This window comes from Furipterus horrens, unplaced genomic scaffold, assembly GCF_987537825.1.
Source record: "Furipterus horrens unplaced genomic scaffold, mFurHor1.1.pri manual_scaffold_4, whole genome shotgun sequence".
In the NCBI taxonomy this organism is placed as follows: Eukaryota; Metazoa; Chordata; class Mammalia; order Chiroptera; family Furipteridae; genus Furipterus; species Furipterus horrens.
In genome coordinates, this window is record NW_028327174.1 from 201,013,557 (window position 1) to 201,033,337 (window position 19,781).

The window sequence follows — 19,781 nt, forward strand, 5'->3', positions numbered from 1 at the left end:
AGCTCGTGCCAAGCCCCCCACCCTGCTGCTGAGACTGGCCGTTCTCCAGACACCCTCGTGGCCTCGGCCCTGTTCCTTGTCCCATTTCACGGGGGGTGGGGGGGTGGGGGGGTGGGTGCTCCAGGGCCATGAGCAGCTTCCCCAAAGTTGCACAGCCAGTGGGTGGCCTGGCACCCAGGCTGCTGAGGCAACCCCCCGACATGCAGGCTCCCGATTTCTGCAGTGTCCTTGGACTCTGTCTGAGCTCGGCCTGTCCTTGTGGCCCAGGAGACCCCCAAGGTGGCCATCTGGGCCTCCTAGCAGAGCCGGATGGGAGCAAATACTCAGGGACCTGCTGATGACAAACCTTCCCCTCCCCTGTCCCCACCCTCCAGGAGTGGGTCACCAGCACCGAGCTCCTCATCTCCCTGGACCGGCTCAACACGTTTGGGGACGACATCTTTAAGGACCCCAGGGTGCTGCAGTCCTACTACTACGCTGTGTCTGACTTCTCTGTGGGCGGCAGGTAGGCGGAAGGCAGGGCGGCAGGGACCAGGACTCCGCAGGTGGCTGCCATGTGGTGTCACCCGACATGGGTGGAGGATGAAGATGTCACTTCTGGTGTCCCAGGGGGGAGAGGGAGCAGGATCCTGGCTCCTGGGGCCCAACAATCGAGGCCTGGCTGGCTCTTCCCGGCTCCCAGCACCACGCCCACTGCCGTTCCCACATCAGCTGTTCCCACCACCCTTCGCGGGACACGGTGGACCTTTGCACCTGCTGTCCCCTCTGCCCTGAAGTCCCTTCCCCTTCCTCCCTTCCTTCCTTCCCTTTTCCTCATGCCATGAAGGGGCCCTTACTCAGGGTACAGCGGTGCCCTGTGCTCCCGTCTGATGTAGCACGTAAAGCTGGTTCATGGCGACCGCAAGCAGGCATAGGACTCAAAGCTTCTGAAAGTTTCCTTTTTTTATTTTTTTTATTTTTTTGAGATCAGCACTCCTGATTTTATAAGCAGTGAAGCCCATCAACCCCACTCCCTCCCAGAAGTCCTGGTAAACTGCAGTGTAAGGGGGCTTCATGGGGACCCAGATACTTTTTAATGAGGCTTTGAGGCCTCAGTGCAGGAGGAACAGCTCAGCTTGCTCCAGAGCCCCAGGCCACGACGCGGAAAGGTCACCACGCCCTGGCCCCCGTTCTCACGTGGGACGTGAGGCTATGCTGTCTGGGCTCTGGTCCTGGCCACCGTCTTCTCTGACATCAGTCAACGCACGTTGTAGTTTGTCTGTTTACGCATGTCCCCTCCCCAAGGAGCAGGGGCCGTACACATCCCAAGCCGGCCTCACATGTGGCCCCCGGTACTGGGTGTGCCAGGCGGGTGCTGGAACCATGGGAGGCGCAGGTGATGTCTTCAACGTAAATGCTCATCGGGTTCCTTCTTGGAAAGTCGAGACGAAGACAGACATGTTCCTGCCCCCCTCTCGTGGGGTGGCAGACAGTCATCAGATCGGTCTCCACTACACGTGGCCACACGCCCCAGAAGGACAGGGACAGGAGGCCAGGGCAGGGTGTGCGCAGGTCAGGGAGGCTGCTCTGCGGATGGGGACCTGCCGGAGCTGGGGGAGGTGAGCATTCCGGGCAGAGGGCCAGCATGTGCAGGCCTGGGACTCGGGGACCTCGGAGAAGGCCCTGGGGCTGGAATGGAGGGCATGGAGGTAGCTGGAAGGTTGGGCCGTGGATGCAGTTCATTTATATATTTTTTAAATAGTTATCTATCTTTTTAGAGAGAGGGAAAGAGTGGGAGAAAGAGAAGGAGAGAAACATTGATGTGAGAGAGAAACATTGATTGGTTGCCTCTTGTACGTGTCCCAACTGACGGGGGGCCAAACCCACAACCCAGGCATGTGCCCTGACCGGGAATCGAACCGGCGACCTTTCGCTTTGCAGGACTATGTCCAGCCCACTGAGCCACGCCGGTCAGGGCGGCACAGTTTATTTTTATCCCACAATCAGAGGGGAGTTGTCCGAGGTTTGGCCAGGTAGTAACAGGGTTGGATTTTTCAAACGCCCCAACCCCCTGCCCTGCCATCCATGTCGGGGTGGAGAGGAGACACAGCGAATGTCGGTGTGGTGGCGGGAGGTGCAGTAGGGCAGGAGAAGGTGTGGGTCCGAGCCATTTAGGATGGGGAGTCAGTTCGACATGGGAGGGATGGCTGGTGAGGTAGGAAGCCGGGGGTTTCTGTAACTCAGGGATGCTTGGGTGGCGTTGGAGAGGTGGTGACGTCTGGGAAGGGACGCGGGGCCCGGCTGCCTGCAGTCAGCGTGTCTGCACCTTCCAGGGGAGGCTGGGGCTTGGGGTGAAGGAGAAGTGGGGGTGTCTGGGAGGGCCCCTTTCTCCCCCACGGGGAGGAGGTGTTCCCGAAGGATGGCAGGTGGCAGTGAGTCCCAGCACCTGCGTCAGGGGGCTTTGACCCAGAGCACATCTGGGCCCCAGCTGCTGGAGCCAGACCACCCTGAGGCAGCAGCTGGCAGGGAGCAGGTGGCCCAGCCGACCGTGTCCCACAATGGCCTACACAAATTCCACTCCTTCCCTTGGGGTCACAGGGCTTCATGGCGAAGGGCGACGCCGGCAGCAACCTCTAGGGGATACAAGTGGTCCCTTGTCCCTAGACTGCCTGGTGCCCCCCTCACCTCTGCCAGAAACTCTAGGGTGTTACCTGCCCACCCTGGGCTCCCAGGGAGGCCTGGCCAGGAAGCTGTGCCCGGCGCCCTTCCCTGGCCCTGTGTCCCCAAAGCAGAGAAAGCACCACGCGTGCTGGCCGTGGCCCGGGATCCTTCGGTGCCCGCTTGGCTCAGAGCGTGCGTGGGACACAGTGTATGGGAAACCGCAAAGTGGCTCTAGAGAGCTGTCCGGAAACTGGGGTCTGCCCGGAGCAGGGGAGAACAGGCTCACGTTCCAGCTCTGTCACTGATGCCCGTCACTGATGTCCTGAGCCTTTGTTTGCTCCTCTGGGAAACGGGGATGACTGCAGTCCCTCCGGCCACAGCGGCCCAGGGAGATGTGAGCCAGTCCTGGGTCAGGGCGGCGTGGAGGAAAGCTGGGAGCCCGAAGGCACGGCTGTCCTCACAGTAGCTTGGTTTGGCCCCTCAGGATGGCTGGGGGGAGGGGGAGCGGGGGGCGCGGTGATGGTCCCCAGAGCACCTTTGCTCCTGCCCAGTTCCGGCTGTCCCCTGGCCTGTGGGGGGGTGGAGGAGGTGGGACGCGGACCAGGGTTGCCCTCCAAGGCACACACTTCCCGGGGACTCAAGGTGAGCTGGGGACTGTCCTCTGTGAGGAGCAGCCTCTTTCTCATTAGACACAAAGGACAAGGGCATGGGGCGCCTCCTGCCCGCTGCCGTGTGAGCTGGCCCACCCTCAAACCTGGGAGACAGGACTTCTTCCTGGGTCCCTTTTGGCCCCTGGGGGTGGGGGGGACTTCTCCTGGGAAGGAGCCTGCAGAGGCAGCCTCGCGAACTTTACCATTACTAACTGGTGGCCTTGGGTGGCCTCTCTGTGCCTCGGTCCCTCCATCCATGAAGTGGGCTAGAGCAGGCCTGTGAAGTGCGATGGGGTTACATGTCAACAGGGCTCAGAACAACCGAGCGCTGCCAGTTCTCTGTTACCATTGCCCGGCATATAGTATCGGCAGCCGTCCGTCTCGAGAGACAATGGTGTAGCTTCTTAAGAGTCTATCTGCACCGCCGAGAACGGTTGTGCAGTCCGACTCGGGAGTGACACGGTATCTGTCTCCTCCCGTGTTGAATCGACATCTTGCGATGACGCTGGAGTGTCCTCTCCAGTGAAGCTGAAGCTACAGGGCCTGGGCAGGGTGATATGGAGGGTCTGCTGTTGCCCATGCAGCAGACCCCCCCTCTCTTCGCAGCTGAAGGGTCCAAGGGAAAGACGGAGTCAATACAGCTTGGCTTCAGGTGCGCCGCAGGAGTTGCCGGTGTTGACTACAACGTCAAACCGCCTTAGGGACTCCGGCTCCGGATTTTCTGTCGGGGTTTACTCCCTTAGCCTTTCCCCTGAAGAGGTATGCCGCAAGGCAGCGGAGGTTTTTTGGAGTCAGAGTTTTCCTTCTCTGCCGGCATATAGTAGGTGCTCAATAAAGCTCCATGATGGAACCGTAACATTGGGTGCACCAGGATGCAGGGCTTCCTGGTGATGAACCCCTCCTCTGCCGGTGTCCTCTCGGTTCCGGACCCCGTCCTCCATGCTCTTTCCCAGGTGCAAGTGTAACGGCCATGCCAGCGAGTGTGGCCCCGACGCAGCGGGCCGGCTGGTCTGCTGGTGCCAGCACAACACCACGGGCGTGGACTGTGAGCGCTGCCTGCCCTTCTTCCAGGACCGCCCGTGGGCACGGGGCACAGCCGGGGCCGCCAACGAGTGCCTGCGTGAGTGTCCTGGGGCTCTGGGGGCCGGGTGCAGGCTGGGAAGCAGACTCCCCGAGACCTGGCTCCTGGGTGGGCTTGGTGGCAGCTGGGATACGAGGTGAGGAGGCACCGAAGGGGGGCAGGCAGTGGGCATTGCGTCGTCGGTTCCCGCACCCCGAATAGCTCCCCCAGACCGAGTCCCTCACTGTGGAGGTGTCCGTGGTGGGGGGCCTGGGAAGATCCCCAACTTATTCCTTTGTTTTAGCTGCTCCAACCGCAGTTGCTAATGAAAGCCAGGCCACCCAAGGTCCTAGGGGGTGCTGGCCTGCCCACACAGCCCGAACCGCAGACCCCAGGCGGCCCTTTCATGTCCCAGCCCCCTGCGATGTGGCTTCGACCACATCTGGAGAGAACGGGGCTGTCATACCTTCTCTAGGGACGTGGGGCTGTGCACAGGGTGGGGGAGAGGACCCACTGCCTACCTCCCAGGACTTCCCCCTGTCCCCAAGCCCTGTCCTATCTCCCCAGAGAGTCATCTGGCGTGCTTCAGGTTTCTTGTGTATAGCAGGTATTGCCAGGCACCAACCGCAGCTGCTCTGCTGCCGCCGGCAGGAGTGTCTTCGTGGCAGGCTTGGCCTCTGGGCCTCCGTCCTCTCGGACTTGGGCCACAGGCAGCCTGAGCTGGGCCGAGGCGGGGACAGCTTGTTCTGTGGGACAGGCTGCTGTCTGCAGGAGCTGCCAAGGGCCGCCGTGACCCTAATGGGTTCCTGCTGCCCTCGCTGGCTTGCCTCCACCAGGGAGTCCTCCCAGGGCCAAGGAAGCTGTACTGGCTGGCTCACCTGTCCGAGCCTGGGGCCATCTCCATGGTGGGGACACAAAAGGCCAGACTGCTTCTCTTGTCACGCCCTCACCCCTGTGGTCACACCTTTGTCTTCTCAGGCACCAGCCTGGAAGCGGGGACTTCAGGCCTGACCCCTCGCCACCCCCAGTCCCAGCAGCTTCTGAGCCCTGAATTCAACCTGGTCCATGTCCCTTCAGCCCAACTGTGTCCTTCTGTGCAGCCAGCACCCCATTGCCCCTCCTCTGGACACTGAAGCCCCCTCTTCTCTGCTTGCCCAGCCTCCTGCCCCCTCTGCCTGCAGCCCCAGGTGCTTTCTAAAGTGCAGATGTGATTACATTCACTCTGCTAACCCGCCCCCAGACCCCCTGCTCCAAGGGGAAGTCTATTGCCCTGCCTCACGTCCCCAATCAAGCTGTGTCGACCTCTTCACCTCACAGCTGCCCCTGTACCCCTCCCTGTCCTGTCACACTGTACAGCATCCCCACCCCCTTCCCTGCCCATGGTGGGACACGCCCATCCCCTGCAGGCACTCGGCGAATCTTGCTTCTCCGGCTGCCAATAGTGCACCCTCTGCTCTCACCTCTGGCCTGGGACTCTCCCCTCCTTCGCTGGCCAGCTCCTTCCTGCCCTCACCCAGATGCCACTGTAGCTGTGACTTCCTTCAGGAAGGCTTGTGCCATCCCTGCAGGAAAGCTGTAGGGTCCCTCCTTTTGGTCCCCAGAGGACCTGGCTCACTGCATCTGGCCTCTGTCCCACAGCAGGCAGCATGTAGGCAGAAGCTGGGTGCCCCTCCCCCAGGCTCACCCCCAGAGCCAAGGCATGGCCAGTGCATAGGTGGTTTTTGGGCTTTTTAAAAATGAATTAATGAGCGAATGAAGGGTGACTTATATTTTCCATGCTGAGTTACCTCTTGTCCACTGGGGACCAGATTCACACAATTAATGGCTTAGAGGATCCACAAGAGGTGCTGGAGTGAGCCACACTGCCTTCTAGAAGGTGGCCTGTGATTCATGACCAGCTGACTACACATCCTGGATTGTCTGGGACAGTCCTGTATTTTGGTGTATTTACTAATGGTGCCTCCTCTGCTCATAAGAGTATCCTGTTTTGGAAGATCAATTGATTGGTCTCCATATCATTGAACAAACTGGGCCTGAACTCCATCTTTGATCTTCCTCAAGCTGCCTGCTCATTCAGCACAAAGAGGCTGATTGGCACGGACTCCCCTCCCACCACGTACCGCAGCCACTGACATGCCCCCCGCCCCCGCCTCCTGCCCACAGCTTGCAACTGCAGCGGCCACTCTGAGCAGTGTGTGTTCGACCGGGAGCTCTTCCGTAGCACGGGCCACGGTGGGCGCTGCCTGCACTGCCGTGACCACACGGCCGGGCCACACTGCCAGCACTGCCGGGAGAACTTCTATCGCTGGGACCCATCGACGCCCTGCCGGCCCTGCGACTGCCACCCGGCAGGTGAGCGGGCCCACTGCCCCAGCCCCTAGCTTCGCCACATTCCGGCCTCTGCTGCCCTGTGCCCTTCTTCCCCCAGGCTCCCTGCTCCTCCAGTGCGATGACTCGGGCACCTGCGTCTGCAAGACCACTGTGACGGGCTGGAAGTGTGACCGCTGCCTGCCTGGGTTCCACTCACTCAGTGAGGGAGGCTGCAGGTGAGGGCGGCCGTGAGGTTGCTGTGGACAGCCCAGTGGGGCATGTGGCAGGGGAATTGGGTGAACGGATGGTGGATGGAAGGATGCACAGATGGATCAGTGAGTGGATGCAGGAATGGATGGATGGATGAATGGGTGGGGAGGCAGATGGCTCGCTCTTCATGTGAGTGGATGGGCCACTTCCTTGGCAAGGGGGGAACAATAACGCCAAAGGGGCGGTGTAGGCTCCGGGGTTAGTGTGCTTCCTGGTCCTCCCCGGAGTGGGGAGGGATGGAGACGTTCCTTCCAAGGAGGATGAGCTATTTCTGTTCTGGAGCTGCTCATCGGACACCTTTCCCCTTGTCCTGTCTCTTGGGCAGACCCTGCACCTGCAATCCTGCTGGCAGCCTGGGCACCTGTGACCCCAACAGTGGGCGCTGTCCCTGCAAAGAAAATGTGGAAGGCAGCCTTTGTGACAGGTCAGTGAGCCAATCTGATAATAATCCTGCTGGCAGTGACCTCAGGGCATATGGCAGTGGGAGGAGCTGGGGGCATGGGCCTCACAGACTTTGCAAGCCCAGCACCTGACACCCTCCGGGACCACCAGGCTGTCTGCAGGTTCATTACACTGTTTATGCTTTGACCCATCACCACTGATGGTGCACTAGCCTTGAAAACACATCTTTTTTTCTAGCTCAGAATCCTGAAAAGAAGTAGCTGGAAAGGACAGGAGGAATTCTCTAATCTAGGGACAGCAAATACGTGGTACTCATACCACAACCCTCCCATCTCCCACCAGGGCAGATGTCATTATGGGCACAGTAGTCTTTACCACGAGCCCCGTCCTAACCTCAGAACCCTTTGCTATGCCCTGCTCTGAGAAGCTCCTACTAAGCTGAGATTCAAGCCTATTTGCCATCGTATCACGGTACAAATGGCGCATCTAAAGCTCAGCGAGACAGAAGGACTTTCCAAAGTCTTCCTCCATGGAGTTGGGGCCTCTGAGTGCTGGCGGTGGGACTGGCTGATGAACGTGGGTCTCTCTCCTTTGGTGCACACTGTCCTCTTCCCGGCTATGTTTCTGACCTCTGAAGCCCTTGCAGCCAGCGCAGGGACCCCGCTGCTCTGGCCCCGAGCCCTGTGTGTGAAGTGCTGGACAGAACATTGTACTGTGGACTGTCTGCTCCTGGCAGTCCCCGCTGAGCCCGTACTGGTCCAGGAAGAAGCGAGTGCCAAAGCCGCATGGCTGGCCCTGGCTGACTCCCACCGCGGCCAGCCTGAGGCCACCCCCGGCCTTGTCCCCACATGGCCTATGGGCCCTGGGGTGGAAACTGGATTCCCTGCTTCATCTTCCTCCCCCAGAGACCCCTCAAGTGAGGGGGCAGAGAGGAGTCAAGGAACCACCTGGTCTCCCGTGACTTGGCCACACCAGCTCGCACCTGAGCAGGCCCCCCCTCCCCCCGGGCCTCAGTCTGCCTACCTGTGAAATGGGAGGCCTGGTGAGACTGGTTCCTCAGAGCCTGCGGGGCCTGGGATCAGCAGCAGCTTCTTATGGGTCAGATTCCTCCACATGGGGGGGCCCCCGTGGAGCTGCCCGGGATGCAGACCAGGAATCTCCATGGCTCCTTGGAGAAATGGCTGCTTCTAGGGCTGGGGTGGGAAAATGCAGGGCGAACCCAGAGTGTCTTGTAGTGCCAGAAAACAAGGAAGTGCCTACAAACAAAAACAGGAAAAAAGAAAAACAAAACAAAACAAAAACGCTAAACAGACAAACCCCAGCCCAGGACAGGGCCCTGTGTCAGGAGCAGCCTGAGAGGGTTCCCAGAACTGGAACAATTAGAACAACAAAATAAATAATGATACTAGTGTATTATAAGCCAAAGAATAAAATAAATATCCATGAGTCCACACTGATATAAATAGATGAGGGAATAAATAATACACAGGGACAGAGGGACAAATCTTCCTTGCAGAAAAATTCCAAGTTATAAGCGTAGAAGGAATGAGGGAAATGCAAAATCACTGTTGGAATTCCAGAGTAGCATCTCTGTAGGCTGCTGACTGCTGGAATTAGTGGGCGGAGCTTAAAGGAGAGACGGATTATTTCCATTGCCCCAAAATAGCTCCCTCAAAATATATATCAATTACTGTGGTAGTTTCAACATTGTCCTCAATTTTTTATTCACCACCCCCTCTGGGAAGTGGAGCTGAATTCCACTTGACTGCAGGCTGGATTTAGTGACTTGCTTCTAACAACCAGAGTATGAGTTCTGTAGTGGAGCAAGCCGGCAGGCCACACCTTGACCGAGGGGCAAAGGTTAACGTGACCAGTGATGTCCCATGGGGATCATTTACCCCATGTGTTGGAATGAGAAGGCCGCTTCACCTCCATTTGTTTCCCAGACTCGTCGCCCCAGGCTGCTCCTAAATCAAGGGGCATTCTACAAAATATATCAGGCCAGTACTCTTCAAAAGTGTCAAGGTCATGAAAGACCAGGAAAGACCAAGAAGCTGTTACAGATCAGGAGACATTAAGGACAAAACTAAAGGCAACTCTGTGTCCTGGAGGGAATGCTGGAGCGAAAAAGACATTCATGGGGGGAGGGGGGAAACCTGAATAAAGTCTGAGTTGAGGAAGGAACGTGAACCAATGTGAATGTCTTCGCTGTGGTATTGTCAGGTGTTAACATGAGGGGGAGTGGAGGGAAGAGGCTGTGAGATCCTGTGTGCTAGCTTTCCAGCTCTTCTGGAAACGGGGGGAAATTTTTTTTTACATTTCCCCAGGAATTCTGGGCTCGCCTCAGGCCAGGTGGGAGCCCCTGAGTCCAGCCGGTTCATTTGGCCCGTGGGCATGTCCTGCTTTCATTTCAGATGCCGCCCGGGGACCTTTAACCTGCAGCCCCACAGCCCGGCCGGCTGCTCCCACTGCTTCTGCTATGGGCACTCCAACGCGTGTGCGACCGCGGCCGGGTTCCGGGTGCACCACATCCTCTCCGACTTCTGCCAGGGTAAGAAGAGCCCCCGCAGCCCCCCGCCGAGCGGTCTCTCCCAGCCCAGGTGCGGTGGCCATCGTGCTCCCGGCCATCCTGCAGTGGGGAGTGGGAGGGAGAGGAAAGAGGGGCAGCTTCCGCAGCTCAGATGCCTCCCGCAGGTCCATGTGGCCAGCCTCGCAGCATGTGCCCCCCTGTGCCCACCAGTGCCCCCAGAACGTCCCTGCACCCTTCGGCTCCCTGCTGGCCCTGCCTCTTCCTCAGCCTCCAGCAGCCTTTGTGGTTGTGGGCCGGGCTGGGGGGCTGGGTATAGGGTAGCCTTTGGGTCCTGTGGGGGAATTTCCAATCACTCGAGGTCAAGATGGTCCTCCCGTGGTGTGTCCCAGTGCTGGGGATTTAGGCTCCGTCTCCTGACCTCTGTTTCTTGAGCACCTGCTGCATGCCAGGCACTGTGCTCTTTCTTTTCGGGGGACCTCACGTAGTCCCCGGCCGGTAGGTGCTCTCATTTCCATTTTATAAACGAGGCCCCTGAGGCCCAGAAGAGATCTGTCACATAACTTAGTTGTTGGCACCAGGGTTTGTCAGTGTCTGAGTTTTGCTCTTAACCACCGTACAGGTTTTCCCTCTGGGTCCTGGGTCCAGGGTCCAGGGGTGCCCTAGTTTCCCTACTCCAGGCGGCACAGGTGCATCTCTAGCGTAGGAAAGCGGTGGCGCTCTGAACTCTGCATTAAACCCCAGCCTGCGCGGACCCTTGCGGTGCCCCACAGGGTCCCCGGGAGGAGGAGGCGAGTGTCAGCCAGGGATGGAAACTCAGGCCCCGGCTCCGGGGCGCCCAGACGTGGGGGCCGTGCGCCCTCTGCTGGACGCCGCGCAGAAAGCTGGGCGGAGGGGGGCTTGAAACGGGGGCCGGCTTGTGGTCCCCCGGCGAGAGCGTCGGGGATGTGGGCGTGAGACGGGGCTCCGTTTACAGATCATCAGCGCACTAGCACTGTCTGCTGTCACTTTGAGCGAGGCCCTGGGTTCATCACAATCGCCCTCGGACGGAAGTCCTCAAACTTTTGGTCTCGGAATCCCTTTACCCTCTTGACCATTACGGAGGCTCTCCGAGCGCTTTTATTTGTGTGGGTTGTTCATGTGGGTATTTTCTGTATCAGACCTTAAAACAGTAATTTGAGAAGAACTATATATTAAAAAACAATAATAGTGAACTTATAATAAAAAATAACGCCCACCCGCGAGAAAAGAACTTTCTGGAAGACAGGTCCGCGAGAAATGAGCTGCTCGGTCTACATTTTTGCGCATCCCCTCAAGGTCGGGCTTAACCGAGGTCCTCTGGTTCTCACCACGGCTTCCGCCATCTTGTCCGCTGGGACCTCACACGTCTCCCAGCCTCTGGAAAATCCCACTTTGCTCGTGTGGAAGAGAGAGAATGAAAACTACAAATAACGTCTCAGTGTTATTAAGAAGACAGTCTGACTTCATGGACCCCCTCAAAGAGTCTCAGGGATCTCCCCAGAGTATTCAAACAAACTTTGAGAATTGCTACTGGGACCATAAGTATTTCACTGCCCCCATTTTGCGGGCGAGGAAGCAGCTTCAGAGAGTTTAAGGAACTTGCCCGGGGTCACACAGCCAGAGGGGCAGACCCTAGTCTGGCACAGAAGAGCCCTGGATGTTCCTTTTCTGACCTCTTTCCCTTCATCCCTCCTTCGCAGCTCAGGTGCCCTGGGCACTGGGCCTCCAGCCCATCCCCCTGCCCCCTGTGGTCACTGCTCTGTGCTAGGTTGTGCTTGGTGTGATGGCCAGACGGCCGCCACCAGAGCAGGTGTGGGCTGAACTGAGCCTGGGGACCAGAAGGCCTGGGTTCCCATCCTGGCGTGACCCCTGTCTCACCAGGTAGCCTCCCTGGGTGCACTGGGGCTCATGACATGTCCTTTGAAGGACAAGGGTGGTGAGGTCACCAGAGAGGAAGTTCTCTGAAGTCCAGCATGTTTAGAAACTGCGCTGATGTCCCAGCACCCCGCACTGGGGTCTCCGGGCCGTGTCTTCGTGTCGTGCCCACAGAGGGGCGGCACAGGCCTGGAGATCTGACCAGGCCCCAAACAGAGCTTTCAAGCTTCTCCTGGGGCTACCTCCCACTCTAAGACATGCCCCCCACACACACCCGGCTCTGGGATGGGCATCTGAGCTGGCTGGCTGCGGGCACCGGCTGGCTGCGGGCACCGGCTGGCTGCGGGCACCGGCCAGCTCTCATCCCCACGTGGCCAGTCTCTAGACCGTCTCTCCCGCCCCAGGGCCCCATTGCTTCAGGCTGTGCTCAGGCCTCTGGGTACCATCCTTTGGTCCCAGGGAAAGGTGTGAAGTTGGGGGGTGGGGGCAGAGGCCCCCCTTCCAGGTCTCCCAGGGACCTGTGTGTGTGTGTGTTTGCTGTCCAGGAGCAGGTGGCTGGCGGGCCAGCAGCATGGGGGACACAGAGCATCCCGCCCGGTGGAGCCCAAGGGGGCTCCTCCTGAACCCAGAAGTCGAGGAGGAGCTCACGGCACCAGGTACCTGCAGCCACGGGCAGGACGTGTTTCCTCTCGCGGCTCTTGACAAATTGCCACCCGTTAGTGGCTGCAAACAACACTGTTTATCTTCTTTGTGTTGTAGGAGGTCAGAGTCTGAAATGGGTCTCACTGGGCTAAAGCCGAGGTGCGGGCAGGGCTGCTTCCCCCAGAGGCTCTAGGGGAGGACCTGTTGCCTGGCCTGTCCCCGCCTCTGGAGGCCACTTTGTCCCTTGGCTTCAGAGCTGGCCCGGCATTGCCCATTATCATCACTCTGATCCTTCTGCCTCCCTCTCCCGCCTTCTAAGGACCCTGGTGAGCACGTCAGACCCTGCTGGATAAGCACTATTACCCTCCCCACTTTAAGGTCCTGGTTTCCACCTGCAGTCTTAATGGCCACTGACATGCAGCGTAACATGTTCACAGGTGCCAGGGATTAGGACATTGGACACCCTCGGGGGTCATTTTTCTGCCGACCACGTGCCCTGTGGCGTGTGCTGGGGCCCCCTGCTTCCTGGGCGCAGCACTGCCCCCCAGGGCTCGTTCCTGTCACTGTCGCACGCCAGACAACGCCTGTGCACTTCCCATCAGCCTCTCACCCAGCCCTGGAACCATGGGATTCCTGCAGAAGCAAAAAATTCTAGGTTATTCTGAACCACACCCCCATTAATTAGGGCAACTTTGGTCTCGTAGAAACTATGAACCCTAGAACCAGAAGTCTGGAGTCCATTCTTAGCGCGCCTGTGGCCAGCCGCAGGGTCCACTGGCTCCCCGACTCCGTCCTGGCCGCTCCCTCCCCCCCTCTGAGAGGAGCCAGAGAGGACGGACAGGCGTCTGAGGATCTGAATGGACACAGCACGCGAGGGCCCTGCTGCCAGAAAGCAAGGGGCGTGGGTCCTCGGGCGCCCTTGTGGGCAGGTGCTCCACCCTCAGCGGCCCACGAACAGGAAACACGCCTTGGTCCCTGGCTGCTTTGTCGCGGCTCTTAAGAAAAAGGAGTTATTCCCCCAGGAAGTGTCGCTGGCTCTCTGCCGGGGGCCGGGCACGGGCTGTGGGCAAGGCCAGTGGACAGACTCACCACTTTTATTCTTGATGCTCAGACGATCCAGCAACACGCTCTACCTGCAGTTCTCACGAGTCCGGGACAGCGAGGAAGAGGAACCCCCGTCCCCTTACCTTCCATGTCATGATTTCCAGCACCAGCTAGTCCAGAGAACTAGCCCAGAAAGAAAGGCGAGGACAGGGCTCTGGTCCCTGTGTTTCCCAGGATGCCTCCTGCCTGCTGGAAGCCAGCTCTGACTCCGGCGGGAGGTGTGACCGCTGGGGGCTCGCCTCCCTTGTCCTCGCGTTGGGTCTCCCTGTGCTCTGACGCGTGTGGGTCCACGTGGGCTCTGACTGTGAGCGGGCCGCCGGGGGCCTCTGCCGTGAGGCCTGTGTCTCCTCTGCTCCCACACAGACTCCAGGGTCCCGCCAGACCTCACCTACAAGACCCAAGTTCAGACATAAAAACACTAAAACTGTCAGAACGGTCACAGCAGGGCATGAAGCCAGGCGTGTGACCTCAGGGTGTGGGGGAGCCACCCTGCACTTCTGCTGTGCTCAGGGCCTTGGGTCTCCTACTTGCTGTCATTCTCTCTTGTTTGGATGTTTACTTGCCGATAACATCAACATAGACATTTAAAATCAGGCTAAGAAAGCCCTGGCTGATGTGGGTCACAGGTTTGATTCCCAGTCAGGGCACATGCCTGGGTTGCATGCAGGCCAGGTCCCTAATTGGGGGTGCACAAGAGGCAACCACACATTGATGTTTCTCTCCCTCCCTTCTCCTCCCTCTAAAAATAAATAAAATCTTTAAAAAAAAAAGAAAATGTGGATATTTGCAAAAATAATAAAATAAAATCAGGCTAATTAAGTGCAGACTGTCAGAGCCCTCTTCTCTTGTCTTCAGCGAAGTTCCTGGGTGACCAGCAGTTCAGCTACGGGCAGCCCCTCACACTGACCTTCCGGGTCCCCGCCGGGGGCTCCCCGCCCCCCGTGCAGCTGAGGCTGGAAGGGGCGGGCCTGGCCCTGACTCTGCGCTACTCCAGCCTGTCCGGCCCCGAGGACACCAGGCAGCCCGGGGAGGCACAACTCAAGTTCCAGTGAGTGTCCTGCTCTGTCCTGAGAGGGGGGACTGGGCGGTCAGGGGGTCCCTGCAGCCCAGGCATGCTGGGATTGCCCTGTGGTCTGCCCTGCGCCCTGCCTCAGGTTCTGGTTTGACCCCTCCCCTTGCCAGGCTGCAGGAGACCTCGGAGGACGTGGACCCCCCACTACCCCCGTTCCACTTCCAGCGGCTACTTGCCAATCTGACGGCCCTACGCCTCCGGACCAGCCCAAGCCCCTCCGGTCAGTGACGATAAGGATGCCCCCCAGCAGCAGCTGGGCCCAGGCTCCTTTGCTGTCCTCACGGCAAATGGCCATTGTCCCCATTGTGCTGTGAAGGGATCTGAGGTAGAGACACTTGCCCGAGGCCATATAACCAGTAGGGCAGTGGTAGACGGAGGTGGGGGCTGGACAGGTGACGGCCTGAGGATGGGCAGCTCTTGGGGACAGGTGTGTGGCCAGCGAAGCAGCCCCTGCCTCTGCCATCCCGTGGTGGCAGTCACCATTGTGAGGAGCCCATGGTGGTGACAAACACATCCTCGGTTTGCTTCTAGGGGTAGATCTGCTTCTTTGGAGAACTCTGGCTTAGGTGGCCAGGCTTCCCTGCAGCCTCTTTAAGTCCACGGCATGGGGGCTGGAACCCAGCCTGCTCTGGTTCCTTCTCTTTGCAACTGTGGTTGAATTGCCTTCATCCCCCTGCCCCCCCAAACCTCCCTGCTCCCCAGGCCACTCCGAGGCCCTCTCACTGGGGCTGCTGGCAGGAATGTCATGGTCACCCTTTCCAGCAGCCTTCAGTACTTCCCTGTCATTCACTCAGCCTTCAGTTTGCACGTGTTTCCAGGGCACCCACTTATACCAGCCCGAGCTGGGTGCGCAGGTGAACTGGAGAGGCGGGTGGGTGTGCTGACCCTCCGTCTCGCCCCGCCCCAAGCTTCCCTTCCCACTGATGACGTCTGGGGCACGTCTCTGCAGACCTTTCTGCGTGCAGGACTTCCATCTCTAGTGTTTAAATACGAAAACATGGTCACAGTACAGTCCTCGGCACCTTGCTGTGTGCAGCTCGCATTGTGCCTTGGAGGTGGATGTGTGTCCTTACATGCGGAAACACCTGCCTGTCTCTGTGCACCGTGGACCATCCCGTGGTCCAGATGCTCCTTGAAGTTTTGGCCACGCCCCTGTTCATAGATGTGAGAAACGCTCACAATAAAAACACCGGGACACAGGACTTGAGCAGTAACCGAGGTGGTTGTTTATGCACAGATCTGCAGCTCTGGGCACAGCCTAAAAGCCAAATCAAGGTGTGCGCTGAAAAGATGGGGCTGCTGTTTTTATCCTAATGCGAGTAAAGCCCCCGCCTTCCCCTCTCCCCCTCCTCCTCCTTCTCAGTTTGTCCATGCTGGATACTCCGGAGTTACAATCTAACACGATTAACTAGATTAACTGAGGGTGAAAATTAACTCAGGGTGATCTGGTTCTAGGTCTGTCTCCAGCTCTTTTTTGAAATTTATCTTGTTTGCTGGGCTGTCTGGCTACATTTTCCCACTTCCCAGAGTTTGGTGATGACTACCTACCCCCCTTTGATCTCAGATATTCTTTGTCCTCAGAAGCATTTGTGCTGAGCTGCGGAATGCCCCTTTTCTGATTTGTAAATATGCTAATACTGTGAACTGTGGCTCAGGGACCCTCTAATTCCATTTGCCCTTTGCTGCTAATTATTTTCTACTGGTTTGGGAGTCACCGGTTCCTTGCCCCTTACACAGACAAGGAGTGGGTTCCGGCTCCCAACCGCTGCACCCAGGGCCGCAGGACTAGGGAAGAGCTCCGAATATGGGGCTGGGTGCCCTCGCACAGTCTGTGTTCAGGACGGGCCCCCCGCAGTGGAAACGTTAGCTCCACGTTTTAAATGTTGCTACGTGCTGCCACGCTTTCCCTCAGAAAGGCTGTGCCCGTCCATGCTCCAATGACAAGGGTCCTGTACTCCCCACCGGCTCTGGGGTGCTCCCCTGTTTCCAGGTCATTGTTTTTCACATTTAGCCCAGAGTTTTGAGTTGTTTTCTGTAGGAAGTTTGGTCTGATTGGAGCTGCTTGAGGGCTCGAAGCAGAGCCTCCTGATTTATGCTCGTACGTCCACGCGTGAGTTCCTCACGGCCCGTTCTCTGCTGCATGGATGTTTACAATGCTCCCCAGTCTCGTTGCGAACAGTATCATCGCTGTTTAAATGTACACATTTTTCATAACCCCTGAGAATGAACGCCTTTTCATACCATTTCCAGCTGCATCTATTTCTTGTCCTAAAAATTATCCAATATTCTTTGACTCTTTATCTGACTGTTTTTTAGAAATGGTCATTGATCCATGGGCTGCCTCTGTCTATGTGGACCAGTAATCCCGAGCCTGTCCCATGTGGGATTGAAGGGTTTGGGGGAGAAGCGCGTGTGGAGGACTCTCTTCTTCTCTCACATTCTCTCTCCTTGCTCCCAGGCCAAGTGTTCCTGACTGAGGTCCGGCTCACGTCGGCCCAGCGGGGGCTCTCCCCACCAGCCTCCTGGGTGGAGACTTGCTCGTGCCCCACGGGGTACGTGGGCCAGTTCTGTGAATCCTGTGCTCCAGGATACAAGAGGGAGACTCCCCTGGGGGGTCCCTATGCCAACTGCATCCCCTGTACCTGTAATCAGCACGGCACCTGTGATCCTAACACAGGTGAGTCTCCCCGCACCGCGTCATAAGGCCACCTGGCTACATCCAGGACGGGGCCAGTTGTGGGCATGTGCCAGAGATCATGAAAAACAATGCTGATTAAATATCAGTTAGATGTGGTTCTCCACTGCATCACTGAATCCTGCAAAAATCATTATTGACTGTCCCATCTTCCAGGGGAGGGGCCGAGAGTGCAGGGAGGCCCTGCAGCCGGCAGGTGGCAGAGCTGCTCCTCCCACGAGCTCAGCACCAGTGGGTCATCCCCAGACTCTAGAGCAGCCGTTCTCAACCTGTGGGTCGCAACCCCTTTGGGGGTCGAACGACCCTTTCACAGGGGTCGCCTAAGACCATCAGAAAGCACATATATAATTACATATTGTTCTGTAATTAATCACTAGGCTTTAATTATGTTCAGTTTGTAACAATGCAAATACGTCCTGCATGTCAGATATTTACATTACGATTCATAACAGTAGCAATATGACAGGTATGAAGTAGCGACGAAAATAATTTTAGGGTTGGGGGTCCCCACAGCATGAGGAGCTGCATTAAAGGGTCACGGCATTAGGAAGGTTGAGAACCACTGATTAGAGGAAACCCTGACAGGCCTCCCCAAGTTCGAGGTCAGGGGCAGGAGGTGCTGGAGGAGGCTGGACACTGCCCCTCTCCTGGAGCAGGTGGGTCTCTGAGAAGGGAGGTGCCTGCTCAGCTCTCCTCAGGCTCCGTGTGGAGCTGGCAAAGGACTGTGGCCTGGGAACGAACGGGCCGGCTGGCCTGGGGGGACAAGGAGATGCAGCGTGAGGAGCCCCGTCCCCTCGTGCCCATGGCATCACCAGTCGAGCCCTGATGGGCCTCGTAACCCGTCCAGGCAAGGCACCAAGCAGCCCCTGCTGAGGAAGCGGAGTTGGCCTCTGGGATGGGACCCATTTGTCATCTGTCAGGGTCCCTGGCTGTGCCATGGCTTCCCGCTCAGCGAGTCCTCATCTGTCCAGGGGGCAGGGCGGCCACAGCTCCCCACCCTGGACTGAAGGAGCAGTAATGAGCATGTGGGTGCCGGGCCAAGGCAGGGACCGGTGGTCAGGGGGCAGGCATGACCGTGCCCCTGGGATGCCACCCTGCTCTGTTGTCATGCTCCCCACATGTACCCCCCAGCTTCCTCTCTTTTCCCTGTTCACCTCAGCCCCAGCTTCTGCAAGGCGCAGTCTTGCAGAAGACAGGCTCCTCACCCTGCCCCTGGCCGGGGCCTCCCAGTGTGCCCCACTCTGAGCAGAGTCCAGGTGCTGCGGGGTTGGAGAAGGGGGTTCACAGAATCCCCAATCCCTAGGGAGTCTCTGAGAACCCACCGACCCCATAAACAGAGAGGCTCATGTCACAACCAGAACCCTGGGTCTGTGTCACTGTCCCCTTGGGCCCCTGTGGTCAGGAGGAAGAAACTGGGAGGAATCATAGCAGCACCCCTGTGGGTTTGGGTGTAGGCTCTGGAACAGAAAATAAGAATAACAGTAATGAAGGCTCTGTGTGCCAGGGTGGGCGGGGCGCTGGGCCGCACGACCTCAGTGAATCCTGAAGGACACCTTGGAGGTCAGAGCCCATTTGAGGTTGTGGCGCCCATGTTGCAGGTGGGGACACTGAGGCCCGGGGTGCAGATGGTTTGCCCAGGTTCACAGGGGGCCTCGAACACCTGGACCATGCCGCTCATGCTGCCCTGTGATCCCGCACCCGCCGCCACCAGAGCCGAGGTGCTGTCTCTGGAACGTTCTGGGCTCAGGCAGTGGTAAACAGGGGCTTGTCTTGCCCCTCAGGGATCTGCCTATGTGGCCACCACACCGAGGGCCCGTCCTGTGAGCGCTGCTTGCCAGGTTTCTATGGCAACCCCTTCGCAGGCCGAGCGGATGACTGCCAGCCTTGTCCGTGCCCTGGACAGTCGAACTGCACGGCCATCCCAGAGAGCAGGGAGGTGGTGTGCACCCACTGCCCCCTGGGCCAGAGAGGTGAGTCGCCCATGCCCGGGGTCCTGCCTCTGCCTGGGCTCCAGGCGTGAGGTCCTGGGTGTGGAGTGTGGCAGATGAGGGCGCGCCAGCATAGGGGTGCCAGGCGTGAGCCCTGGGGACACTGAGTCCCATCGTCCCAGAGCCAGGGCCCCGGGCCGCTGTGGGCTCCTGGCAGAACGTGGGCCACTGAGCGTGTCAGGCGAGATTTTGAACGTCTGCCTGTGTGGGCTCTGGCCTGCCTTCGTAGCTCGGGGTGGGGCTCAAGAGTCTGCATTTCTGAGTCCCCTGGCTGAGGCGTCGAGGCAGGAGACCTGATTAAACTTTCAGCTTCTACTTCCTGTCTCTGTGAGCGGCCACTCCAAGCACTTCTGGCGAGTGAAAGCATCCGCACTCTGTCCTCTGCACCCAGCTTGTTTCCCTTGGCACAGTGTTCCCAGGTCTCCCAGAATCTGAGTCCAGTCCGGTACTTGTGGCTGCGGCAGGACTGCCCGCGGGTCCTGCGCACTGTCTGCTTCACTGGGCACCGCTCTGGCAGCAGCAGGG

The 19,781-nt window shown here is 58.5% G+C and overlaps 1 protein-coding gene across 1 annotated transcript in view; it reads left to right on the top strand.

The window, feature by feature from the left end:
* Positions 1 to 19,781, top strand: part of LAMC3 (laminin subunit gamma 3) — a 54,999-nt gene that overhangs the window by 15,772 nt on the left and 19,446 nt on the right. Inside the window, exons 3-13 of the mRNA XM_090274912.1 lie at positions 375 to 505; positions 4,244 to 4,410; positions 6,514 to 6,702; positions 6,779 to 6,896; positions 7,256 to 7,354; positions 9,747 to 9,883; positions 12,301 to 12,411; positions 14,357 to 14,549; positions 14,684 to 14,793; positions 17,032 to 17,250; positions 19,050 to 19,238. Coding sequence (XP_090131038.1) covers positions 375 to 505; positions 4,244 to 4,410; positions 6,514 to 6,702; positions 6,779 to 6,896; positions 7,256 to 7,354; positions 9,747 to 9,883; positions 12,301 to 12,411; positions 14,357 to 14,549; positions 14,684 to 14,793; positions 17,032 to 17,250; positions 19,050 to 19,238 — 1,663 coding nt within the window. The remainder of the gene's footprint in view (positions 1 to 374; positions 506 to 4,243; positions 4,411 to 6,513; positions 6,703 to 6,778; positions 6,897 to 7,255; positions 7,355 to 9,746; positions 9,884 to 12,300; positions 12,412 to 14,356; positions 14,550 to 14,683; positions 14,794 to 17,031; positions 17,251 to 19,049; positions 19,239 to 19,781) is intronic.